We start from the raw sequence: 12,161 nt of genomic DNA on the forward strand, positions 1-12,161 counted from the left end.
CTTTGAACATCAAGCTAAATTCAGTTTCTATAGAAGGGACGAACTTCCAGACCCGCATCAAGGTGAACATTTATCATCGGCTTGTAAGTGACAACTTTGTTCTCATCACTCATTTTAAACTCAAAAAAACTTAACAAAACAGCTGAGTAGGTCTTCATTTGTCTATAAGCAAACTCCCTTCCAAGACATCTTCGCGGTCCAGCCTGTTAACCAATAAAAGTCAACCAATGTCTGGGATGAAGATGAGATTTGAGCAAAAAATATTTGGAAACAGAAATGCCTTAATCTGTTAAACCTGAAAGGCTGTGAACTTAAAGGGGCTTTCTGGTTGGAAGACTCCATTATCATTGAGCCATCTCTCCGGCCTAAACTTTTCTGCATCTTCTCCCCATATGAATTTCATCCTGCCCATTGCATAAGGTAGGTATGCTACCATATCTCCTTTCCTCACACTGAATCCATCTGGTAGAGTATCATCAGAGAAGCATATCTTTGCATTCTGCAACCAAAGTAAAGTATCACCGTAAAAATGATTTTCCAGAATATCACACTAAAGTAGCAAGTCAACAGTTATGAATTTTAATCAGTTTTAACTTTTTACCAATTGTTATGAAAGATGAACACAAGATAGAAAGCAAACAATATAATTTTCCTTACAATTGGTGCTGCAGGATAGAGTCTGATAGTTTCAGTGATTGCAGCATGGAGATAATGCATCTTTTCAAGAACATCTTCGCTCAAACTGTATGCATACTCAAAATAGTTTGTGATCTCTTTCATGTCGGTCACTTGCGTCAATTCTTGCACAATTTTTTCTTGTACAGAAGTGCTTGCAGAGCATGCAAATGAACCATGCAAGTGTGGTTCCTGTTGTGTCTTTACTAGCCGTAATGAAATTGATAATTACATCGCGTAAGTATACTGGATCTTTCCCATTCACTCGCAAAAACCTCGATAAAAGGTCTTCTCTGTTCATCTGCATCCAACATGAAATAAGTTTTTATCATATTGTACACTAAATCAGGAACAGAAACTTACAACTAGTGTCACTCACAGTAACAGAATAATTATCATTTTTCTGCATTTTCTCCATTCGGCTGTAGATTAGCTTAAACACAAAATCATTAAGGATTTTGACATTTTTCTGTAAGACAGCTTCTGATCCCACATTCAGAAACTTCTTGGTCCTCCAGAAGGCATCAACGAAACGCCAGGTGCTCGATGCACTTGAATTATCAAAAGCATCAGTAAAATTCTTGCCTTCTTCAGTTGATCCACACATGTTGTCGAATTCAGCACCAAATGATATTTGGAACAATGAATCCAAGATTGATTCTATAAATAGATCCTGCATTAATACCATAGCTAGTTGATTAACATCGTCAAATTGGATTGGTTTCTTTTGAACATAGCGGTTTGCACACTCACCTGAATATCAATTGTCTGGTTGGAAGTTGCAATTTCAGACATTTTGGTAGCTAGTTTAGCTGCATTTTTTTTGTAAGATTACACTGCTGATATCCCTCAACACCTTTGTCGAAAATTCATGGCTTGCTATATTTCTCTGTTGGCGCCACTTATCACCATCATGATTAAAAATTCCATCACCTAGAAGTTCCTTCATAATGTTGTAATTATGACATCCCTGCACAAAGTCCCAAGGAAGAAGTTAGAGCCTGCTTAATACAACAATTCACCAGACATTGAAAAATTAAGTTCAGTTCTAATTTAAGATTACTTTCCCTAGCAACATTGTGGTCTTATCATATAATTAAATATCAACTTTAATCACTAATATTAAAAGGTAATTAAATGCAACAGTAAGTTGACCAAGAATTAGCAGAATTATCACAATTCTTTCTGCAATGTCATTTTGGTGTGCCTTATTTTCAACCCATTCAACTTAATTAATTTCTTTTAAGGAATGCTTTTTCTAAACAAACAGGTTTCATTCAGACACATATATATATATATATATATATATACGTGTGTGTGTGTGTATATATGTATATGCATTTATATCTGTATGCATCTTCTAACAAAAGTATCTCTTTCCATCGACGATTTTTTTCAGCAGAGATGGGAACATACCTTGCCATAGTTATCAAAGTTCGTTTTGAGAATGTACTCAACATTTTCTGGGTCGGCGGTGTAAATCTCATTCTTAAAGGAGGGGCCGAGCATCCTGTAAGTCTTGTATTTCCCAGAAAGATCAGTCATGTAATCAAACAGCCTATTGTAGTTGAGTAGCTGATGAAGTACTGTGCCAGCAACAGGTGGGTACTTCTTCTTTCCCTTGTTCATAGTCCTTGCTAGGATTTGAGCAGAGAAAATGAGTACGACCAGAGCCAAAGCTGTGTAGAAAATGGGGTTTGAGAGGAAGTCCATGGCTGCCACTGACAATGAAGTGTGGTTTTGCATGTATATTTCCTCGTCTATATAGAGTGAACCAGTTATAACTTGCTTGTGATTGACTGCCATTTGTACAGCATGCCTAAACATGTCCAAACTTCAGTTATGATATTCAAACTGCAGTTATGAACCTATTATATTCAAACTGCAGTTATGATAAATTAATGTGATTTTTAAACTAATTTAAAGTTAAATAGTTACTTGAAATATCATCATTACCTTTATTTGTTGCATTGTGTTTCATAGACAAAATAAAGCCGATGCATTTGGACAATGAGCATGGGCAATGGATCAGCAATGTCATTCAGGAGTGACATTTAAGTAACTAAGACCTATTTTATTGAAATTATTATTCTTAATATTAACATTTAAGTAAATGAATTGATAACATTTGTTTTTGTTTTTTTTTTTTATGTGTTTGTTATTTTGGAAGAGTGGATGATGAAGAAGCGAGCTGATCTTTTGAATAGGTTGGCTCAAGAGGCACTCGAGGGTACTCCACGTGATTATTGACGTATGCACAGAGAAGGGTGCATTCAGTTGTTGCTGGTTTGTGATTACACAGGGGGTGCATGGCCATCTGTGCATGCTGAACAAACAGCCGCTAAATTGTTTGTCTGCTCTCTCCCTCTCTTCTAAATCCCAGACGAAAAACTTTGATTGCTTGTGGTTAAAGACGAAACCATTCTCTAATGATGAGCCAATTGCTAATTGGCTATTTATCAAGTATGCATTATACTCTATCTCTGTTCCTCTTGTTTGCAACTTAGAAAAGTTAGTGTTTAGATCAGCAAACACTAATAACTTCCAATTTCTTTCTGAGTCCCAAATTAAAAATATGTTTCTGAAATGTTTGCAATTGATTTCACATTCTCCATTTCTGTCTTGGTTATGTTTATTCTTTGTCTTATTAGACTTATTTCTGATTTCTCAGCCCCATTGCACATAATTTTGTTTCTATCTATGATCACAACTCTAAATTGAATACCAAGCTAAGTTCAATATCTATGGAAGGCACGAACTTCCAGACCCCCATCAATATGAAGAGAAATCGTCTTGTAGGTGACAACTTTGTTCTCATCACTCATTTTGAACTCAAAACAGCTAAACAAAACTGCTGAGAAAATCTTCATTTGTCTATAAGCATACTCCTTTCCAGGACATATCCGTGGTCCGGCCTATTAACCAATAAAAATCAACCAAAAGAATTAATGTCTGGGATGAAGATGAGTTTTGTGAGCACAAAAACATGGAGACAGAAATGACTTAATAAGCAATTTTAAAACCTGAAAGGCTGAAAACTTAAAGGGGCTCTCTGGCAGGAAGACTCCATTCTTGTTGAGCCATCTCTCAGGTCTAAACTTCTCTGCATCATCTCCCCAGAGGAATTTCATCCTGCCCATTGCATAAGGTTGGTATGTTACCACATCTCCTTTCCTCACATTGTATCCATCTGGCAGAGTATCATCAGAAAAGCATACCTTTGCATCCTGCAATCAAAGCAAAATATATGTTTGAATTAAAATTTCTAAAACCTGTCAAATCAACTGAAAAGAAACTGTTAAAATGTTGGGAAGTCTGAAGTAAATAAAATATCGCCGCAAAAATTATTTTCAAGAATATCACAATAAGATTGCTAGTCGATGCAGTAGTGAATTTTAATCATTTTGATACCAATTTGTTACCAAAGATGCACACAAGCTAGATAGCACAGCAAAAAAAAAAAAAAAAAAATCCCAAATGAAACCAAAAAAGAAAAAAAAAAAATTTCTTAACAGCAGTGAACAGTTAATGATTAATTTATATCAGGAAAATGGAGAACCTTTTCTTTGTTAGAAGCACACGTGGGTCTGAAAGAATTTATCATATGTACCTTTATTCAAGTATCAATTTTCCTTACCATTGGTGCTGCAGGATAGAGTCTGATAGTTTCAGTGATTGCAGCATGGAGATACTGCATCTTTTCCAGGACATCTTCGCTCACAATGGATGCAAAGTCAGAATAGTTTGTGATCTTTTTCATTCCGGTTACTTGCTTCACTTCTTGAGCAATTTTTTCTTGCACAGAAGGATGCTTGCAGAGCAAGTAAAAGAACCATGCAAGTGTGGTTGTTGTTGTGTCTTTACCAGGCAAAATGAAATTGAGAATTAAATCTCGTAAGTATACAGGATCATTCTCAGTCCCTTGCATATACCTTGATAAAACATCTTCTATGTTTATCTACATCAAGCACGAAACAAGTTTGTATCATGTTCTACACTAAATCAGGAACAAAAACTTATATAGCTAGGGTCACTCACAGTAACAGAATGGTTATCATTTTTCAGCATTTTCTCAAACTTTCTGTGGATTAGCTTAAACACAAAATCATGAACGATTTTGGTCTGTTTTTGTAAGACAGCTTCTGATCCCACATTCAGAAACTTCTTGACCCTCCAGAAGACATCAACGAAACGCAAGATGGTCAATTCAGTTGCATTTTCAAACGCATCACTAAAATTCTTGCATTCTTCACTTGATACATACATGTTGTTGAATTCAGCACCAAATGCTACTTGGAACAATGAATCCAAGCTTGCTTTCATAAATTGATCCTGCATTCATAACATAGCTTGTTGATTAACACCATCAAATTGGATTGGTTTTTTGTGAACATTGAGGTCTGCACACTCACCTGAATATCAATTGTCTGGTTGGAAGTTACAATTTCAGATATTTTGTTAGCAATTTTTGCTGCATTTTTTTGGAAGATTACACTGCTGATGTCCCTCAACATCCTTGTCGAAAACTCATGGCCTGATATCTTTCTGTGTTGGCGCCACTTATCACCATCGAGCGTAAAAATTCCATCACCAATAAGATCCTTCAGAATAATGTAATTGTTCCATCCCTGCCCAAAGCTCCAAAGAACAAGTTAGAACTTCACCAGACAGTTGTCATATTCATACAGACATATATGCATGTATGTGTAAACATCTTCTAACAAAAGTACATCTTCCTACTGATGATTTTCTTGTTAATTAAGCAGCAAATGGGAACATACCTTGCCATAATTATCAAAGTTTGTTTTGAGAATGTACTCAACATTTTCAGGGTCGCAGGTGTAAATGTCATTCCTAAAGGGGGCGAGCATCCTGTAAGTCTTGTATTTCCCAGCAAGATCAGTCATGTAATCGTGCAGCCTCTTGAAGTTGAGTACCTGATGAATTACTGTGCCAGCAACAGGTGGGTACTTCTTCTTCTTCTTCTTTCCCTTGTTCCGTTTCCTTGCTAGGATTTGCGCAGAGAAAATGAGTAGAAGCAGAGCCAAAACTTTGAAGAAAATGGGGTTTGAGAGAAAATCCATGGCTGCCACTGACAGTGACCTGTGGTGTTGTGTGTAGAGTTCCTTGTTTATATAGAGAGTGTAGGGGCACAGCCATTTGAAAGAATGCACAGAGTGCACAATCATTTACCAGCGTATCCAGAATGCAGTCAGAGTGCAAAATCATTTTTATCAGCAAATCTAGAATGTCTAGATTGCAGAACCCTATATCCAATTATAGAGTGATCTATGATTTTATGGGATATGATTTGATTATGTACTTTTTGAGTGAATTAACTTTTGATTTTGTGTTTTCTAGTTAATTAAGGAATTAGATTTGTTTTGGCCAAAAAAAAAAAAAGGAATTAGATTTACTTTTCCTAGTTTGGTATTGTTCTACTGCTTTAAATTTCTCCAAAATGGATAAGAATTAAACAACTAAGAAAAAGGTTTTTTGACAGAGTGCAACTAAAGTAAATTAATCTGATTATTAAACTAAATTTAAGTTGAATAATTACTTTGAATATTATTATTTATTTCATTTTTTTTTTTATAAACGAATGTTACAAAAAAAGAATATGAGCAGAGAAACATGTAAGTCATTAATGCTTATTTTTATAAAAAAAAAATATTCATTTAAAATTATCTAAATAGCTTACTAGCATTTGTTTCTTTTATGTTACTTGGTAGGTGAAGATGTGGAAGAAGCAGGATGTCTTTATGAGGAGGTTGGCCCAAGAGGCACTCTTGAATGCTGAGATTGGAATATTGGGTGAGGTGACTTATAAGTCTAACACCATACACAACTGTTGAAAGTTGAAACTCCGATTTATACCAGAAGTTGTAACACGTCATATTAGAAAGTGTCGAAACCTTAACATGCAAATAATGAAAGATGATTTTACAATTAAGGAGACTGCCAACCATGTGAAGGGTGAACATGGTCCTATGGGTTACATTCTTTGTTTGTCATAAGCCAATTTGAAGCAGAAGAAGCAAAGAAGAGCTATTGAAACTATCTTCATCTGCAGGTAAGCAAAGTCCTTCCCTAGACAGATCCGAGGACCTGCCTGCATATAGAACAAGTGTGACACTATTAGTGTCCAAACTTTCGTATGATCAATATATGTGACGAAAAAAAAAGGAAACTATGATACAAACATGAAATGCGACGGATTTGAAATCAGGCACGAATACTATTGGGGAAGACATTGAATACCAAGCTAAATTCAATATCTATGGAAGACTCGAACTTCTAGACCCCCATCAATATGAAGATTAATCATCGTCCTGTAAGTGACAACTTTGTTCACGTCCCTCATTTTGAACTCAAAACAGCTTAGCAAAACAGCTGAGAAGATCTTCATTTGTCTATAAGCAAACTCCTTTCCAAGACATATCCGCGGTCCAGCCTGTCAACCATCAGATTATGCAGAGACGTTAATGTACTTTGTTTCAGTGACATATTTAGGTTACTTCAGAGATGAGTGTTAACGAGAAGAATTAGATATAATGTGATTTGTTAAACCTGAAAGGCTGTAAACTTAAAGGGGCTCTCTGGTTGGAAGACTCCATTCTCGTTGAGCCATCTCTCTGGTCTGAACTTTTCTGCATCATCTCCCCAAATGAATTTCATCCTGCCCATTGCATAAGGTTGGTATGCTACCATATCTCCTTTCCTCACTCTGAATCCATCTGGCAGAGTATCATCAGAAAAGCATATCTTTGCATCCTGCAAAATTGATTTTTCAAATTGTAATTATAAGCAGGAAATATATAAAACCTGTCAAATCAACTTGAAAGCAACTGTTGAAATGTTGGGAAGCATGAAGTAATAAGAATCGATAAAAAGAATTTTTGCAGACTATCACACTAAAGTAGAAATTCCATGAAGTTATAAATTTTAGGTGTTTTTATGCCAAATGTTATGAAAGATGCATACAAGATAGAAAACAAAGCAATAAAAACAAATCAAATGGGCTTACGTAGTTAGGCCTGTGGACAATGTGCTCTATGTCTATGGGTGGAGATGATGAGATAATTCACAGAAGGTTTCTAACATTCAAAACCCTATCATTCTCCTGAGGTGCCAATTGACACTTTTCATTGAGTTCAAGACACTCTTAACAGCAGTGAACAGTTAAACATGAATTTATATTAGGAAAATGGAGAACCCTTCCTATGTTACACGCACATATTGGTCTGAAAGAAGTTGTCACTTAAATGAAAGTATGTAATTTTTCTATTAAAAGTATCTGCTAGCATGTGCTAGTGATGATTGACATATTATTTTTTTACCACTGGAACTGCAGGATAGATTCTGAGAGTTTCAGTGATTGCAGCATGGAGATACTGCATCTTTTCAAGAACAGGTTCACTCATACTATATGCAAACTCAGAGAAGTTTGTGATCTTTGTCAAGCCGGTCACCTGCCGCACTTCTTGTGCAATTTTGTCTTGTACAGAAGGATGCTTGCAGAGCACGTAAATGAACCAAGCTAGTGTGGTTGCGGTTGTGTCTTTACCAGCAATAACAAAATTGAGAATTATATCTCGTAAGTATACAGGATCATTCCCAGCCACTTGCAAAAACCTCGATAAAATGTCATCTCTGTTCATCTGCATTTGAGCATGAAACAAGTTTGTATGATGGTTCTACACTGAAACACAAACAGAAACAGAAACTTTAACTGGTGTTACTCACAGTCACAGAACATTTATTAGTTTTCTGCATTTGCTCAATTTTTCTGTGGATTAGCTTAAATGCGAAATCATTAACAATTTTGGTGTTTTTCTTTAAGACGGCTTCGGATCCCACATTCAGAAACTTCTTGATCCTCCAGAAGACATCAACGTAACGCCAGAGGGTCAATGCACTTGAATTATCAAAAGCATCACCAAATTTATTGCCTTCTTCACTTGATTCACACATGTTGTCAAATTCAGCACCAAATGCTACTTGGAATATCGAATCCAAGCTTGATTTCATAAATAGATCCTACATACCAATAGCTAGTTGATTAGCATCATCAAATTGGATTGGTACATTTCTTTTTGAACATTGAGGTTTGCACACTCACCTGAATATCAATTGTCTGGTTGGAAGTTGCAATTTCAGACATTTTTTCAGCAAGTTTTGCTGCATTTTTTTGGAAGATTACACTGCTGAAGTCCCTCAACACCTTTGTTGAAAACTCATGGCTGGATATCTTTCTCTGTTGCCGCCACTTATCACCATCAACCGCAAAAATTCCATCACCTAGAAGATCCTTCAGAATATTGTAATTATACCATCCCTTCACAAAGTTCCTAGGAACAAGTTAGAGCCTTCCTTAATACCAACAATTCACCAGACATTGAAAAATTTAAGTTTCATGTTGATTGCATTCAAGATTACTATTCCTAGCAACATTGTGGTCTTATCATATCAATTTCTAATTATCAAGTTTAATCATTAAGATATTGAAAGGCAGCTAAATCATTAATTATGCTATAAGTAAACCTTGAATCTGTTGGAGTTGCATGCCTCAATACAAGTCATGAAATTGAAATGAATTCCTCGTCAGAAAAGTGACACAACAATCTGTATTATATTAGTGGGTGGTCCACTATTAATAGTAGTAAAGTCTTTAAAGGTCTTTTAAGATAAAACTCCACACCTAGATATGTCATTGGGTATGATCTCAACTAGATGATCTACGAGGTGGTGGTTAAGTTGAGGACCATATCGTGTTAGCGGGCTCCGCTGGTCCAATATAGCACAAGAATGGCAGAATTGTCAGAATTCTTTTTGCTAAACTAGATTTTGGTGTGCCTTAATTGCAACCCATTATTCCATTAACCTTAATTTCTTTCAAAAATGCTCTTCCTAAACAAACAGTTGTCATACAGACTTATATGCATGTATCTATAAACATCTTCTGACAAAAGCACTCAAACACATCTTCCTATTGATTATTTTCTTGTTAATTAAGCAGAGATGCGAGCATACCTTGCCATAGTTATCAAAGTTTGTTTTGAGTATGTACTCAACATTTGCTGGGTCAGAGGTGTAAATCTCATTCCTAAAGGGTCCGAGCAGTCTGTAAGTCTTGTACTTCCCAGCAAGCTCAGTCATGTAATCGTGCAGTCTATTGAAGTTGAGCAGCTGATGAAGTACTGTCCCAGCAACAGGTGGGTACTTCTCCTTCTTCTTCTTTTCCTTGTTCAACTTCCTCGCTAGGATTTGGGCAGAGAAAATGGATAGGATCAGAGCCAGAGCTGTGAAGAAAATGGGGTTTGAAAGAAAATCCATGGCTGCCACAGACACAGTGACGGTGCGGTGTGGTTTGGCGTGTATATATATATTTGGTTGTTTATATTAGAGAGTATATAGTTAATGGCTTGTGATTGGCGTTACACATTTTGATTTTGTGAAGTATGTCTTCACCAAACAACTGATGTGACCTGTTCGAGATAATGGTCAATATTTATGAACTGTTATTACTTAGGTAATAAAACTTTTTGAAAAACACTGTTTATTCCAATGGTTTATTTCTTTTCAACCTTAATTACATGACACGTGATAAAGCACATCATGTTATTACTTAAAGCACAAAAAAGAAGCAATTTGTAAAAGTCAATGTGAGCATATAATTTAAGTTTGGAAGAACAAATTGGAGAAACATTTTTATTTCTCATGTACTTCCAAATAATATACAATAAAATATTGACTATGGATGGTGCTTGATTTAATATGACAGCTAGGTTTTCAGATCTTGACATGCAGGTGAGCTTCCAGTCTTCCATCTTGGTCTTATATTATGTAAATTTTAAATGAATCGTGACTTGGTCCCATAAAATCCAGTTAACAGGTCTGACATGCCCTTGGTATCATCCCATTTGGTTTAAAGAAAAAGAAAAATGAAAGATTATTTTGTTGGTGTAAATTTAGGTGTAGTATGTGGTGTGAAGCCTGATTTAAATCACATTTGGTTTCTCTTACTGCAAGTATATTGTGCAGTATGTCATTATTTAGATCAGCAGCTGAATTTTGAGACCTATTGTTACTGTCTTTCAGTAACAAGCACATTTTGCCGCATGCATGGACCAAAATCTATCGCTCATTGGTTGATATATATGACATAATGTACTTATCAAACATAAGTGTGTTTGCTTACAATACCTGTATGGCAGGTATATTAGAGTAGATATATTAAAGTACACTTTAGAGCTAAGTACATTTATCGTACTTGGAGCTGTACACACGTGCAAATATGGAGTTATTATATCTGGGGGTAGGCAAATTATGTTGTAATGTGTTAGCCACAAAAGCTAAATGGCTAATAAATTAATCTTGACCAAAATCCACTAGTTGAGGTTTGGTTTGATGTCTAATATAATGTGCCTACCACACAGGTACAGTAACTAAAAATACATTCATTTTTGTGTTTGAACCTGTGTTTCTGTTATCAGCTACTTTGTATGTTTAAATTGTGCATTGTGGTTATTTTATATGTGCACTCACTTGTGCTTAAATTGTGCATTGTGGTCGGAATAGCACTGGTCTTTTTGTTTACAACAATCAATTCCACAACGTGAGGCAAGTTACCTATCAAGATTTCCAATCCTGCAACACTACTACATCTGCTATTGCAGTATATACTTCTGGATCTGACACCATCACACTTAAAAGGCCTGACCATCTTTATTTTCTTTGCGGTGCTCCTGGTCATTGTCAAGCCGGACAAAAAGTTGATATCAAGGTCACCCTACCTATACCAGATAGTTCTTGCGCAAGTACAAGCCCGTCACCTTCAGCCTCTCATTCTCAAGTGTCACCAAACTTAGTTATAAGCAATGCTCAAGCTCCCCAGTCATCAAAGCTTCTTACCACTTTTGTGTTATGTCTTCTCGGTCTCTTATTTTAGAGATATTTCAAAATATTTTTGGGATGTTTTTATGATCACTTTTTCAGGCATTGAACTGAACTCATTCGGTCCATGAGGACCTTGACATCTTCCACTAGCCTTCTATAGTCCTACTCCTACAAACTCTTGAGCATCAGTCTCAAGAATAAGCCTAGCCTCCCTGGCCAGAAAATGTTTTCCTAAGAAAATAATAAGAAAACTTTGAAAGAGACTTTTTCATACCCACCAGAAAGAAAAAACTGTTTTCCAAAAATACTTTTCCTTTGAAATTTGTAATTTTGGTCCAAACACAGAGCATTATGGATTCAAGCAAAAATTCTCAGAGGGGGAATTCGTTCAGGGATACCAAGCATAAATTGTTAAACAGCAGCTCCATCATAACTTTAGTAGTCTTTAAGTTTGAGAATATCCAACAATCACTCTCAAATTTTACTTACCAAATAATGTGACATGAGAGTTGTATAAATCTACTTTTACAATGAATGAGGTTCAAAATGGACCTAGAAATGAACAAATGAAAAAATTTATAGTTGCA

At 35.8% G+C, this 12,161-nt stretch overlaps 2 protein-coding genes and 1 pseudogene across 5 annotated transcripts; all 3 read right to left on the reverse strand.

The window, feature by feature from the left end:
- Positions 1–20: 20 nt before the first annotated feature.
- LOC147290750 (cytochrome P450 704C1-like) lies at positions 21–2,388 on the reverse strand (annotated as a pseudogene).
- A 1,022-nt stretch (positions 2,389–3,410) lies between these two features.
- LOC147290751 (cytochrome P450 704C1-like) lies at positions 3,411–5,762 on the reverse strand. The gene is made up of 6 exons (XM_086235072.1): positions 5,457–5,762; positions 5,088–5,303; positions 4,714–5,007; positions 4,313–4,633; positions 3,699–3,902; positions 3,411–3,590 (listed from the first exon to the last, which is right to left on the reverse strand). The coding sequence occupies exons 1-6, from the start codon at positions 5,757–5,759 to the stop codon at positions 3,411–3,413; spliced, it is 1,518 nt and encodes a 505-aa protein (XP_086091198.1). The 5' UTR covers positions 5,760–5,762.
- A 780-nt stretch (positions 5,763–6,542) lies between these two features.
- On the reverse strand, positions 6,543–10,014 carry LOC147290752 (cytochrome P450 704C1-like). 4 transcript variants are annotated; one of them, XR_015121037.1, is made up of 7 exons: positions 9,709–10,014; positions 8,798–9,013; positions 8,422–8,715; positions 8,016–8,336; positions 7,246–7,449; positions 6,879–7,129; positions 6,547–6,787 (listed from the first exon to the last, which is right to left on the reverse strand). XR_015121037.1 is itself a non-coding variant. In XM_086235066.1 (7 exons), exons 1-6 carry the CDS (start codon positions 10,009–10,011, stop codon positions 6,947–6,949), a joined length of 1,521 nt encoding a protein of 506 aa, XP_086091192.1. In that variant the 5' UTR covers positions 10,012–10,014; the 3' UTR covers positions 6,547–6,787; positions 6,937–6,946. The 4 variants fall into 4 exon arrangements, 3 of the variants coding, with proteins under 3 accessions (XP_086091194.1, XP_086091191.1, XP_086091192.1); XM_086235066.1 differs by having other exon boundaries at positions 6,937–7,129; XM_086235068.1 differs by having other exon boundaries at positions 6,543–7,129; positions 8,148–8,336.
- Positions 10,015–12,161: the final 2,147 nt, after the last annotated feature.

The sequence above is a fragment of the Dryas octopetala genome, chromosome 3, assembly GCF_963921425.1.
Source record: "Dryas octopetala chromosome 3, drDryOcto1.1, whole genome shotgun sequence".
NCBI classification, from domain to species: Eukaryota; Viridiplantae; Streptophyta; class Magnoliopsida; order Rosales; family Rosaceae; genus Dryas; species Dryas octopetala.

What these genes read in the sequence shown, in the direction of transcription:
- LOC147290751 (XM_086235072.1), bottom strand. Translation starts at nt 5,759, where the DNA reads ATGGATTTTCTCTCAAACCCCATTTTCTTCAAAGTTTTGGCTCTGCTT. An exon ending in TCTATCCTGCAGCACCAATG is followed by an intron (nt 3,903 to 4,312) that starts GTAAGGAAAATT and finishes CTTTGATTGCAG; the next exon opens with GATGCAAAGGTATGCTTTTC. An exon ending in TTAAGTTTTCAGCCTTTCAG is followed by an intron (nt 3,591 to 3,698) that starts GTTTTAAAATTG and finishes ATTGGTTAATAG; the next exon opens with GCCGGACCACGGATATGTCC.
- LOC147290752 (XM_086235065.1), bottom strand. Translation starts at nt 10,011, where the DNA reads ATGGATTTTCTTTCAAACCCCATTTTCTTCACAGCTCTGGCTCTGATC. An exon ending in ACCAGACAATTGATATTCAG is followed by an intron (nt 8,716 to 8,797) that starts GTGAGTGTGCAA and finishes ATTGGTATGTAG; the next exon opens with GATCTATTTATGAAATCAAG. An exon ending in TTAAGTTTACAGCCTTTCAG is followed by an intron (nt 7,130 to 7,245) that starts GTTTAACAAATC and finishes GATGGTTGACAG; the next exon opens with GCTGGACCGCGGATATGTCT.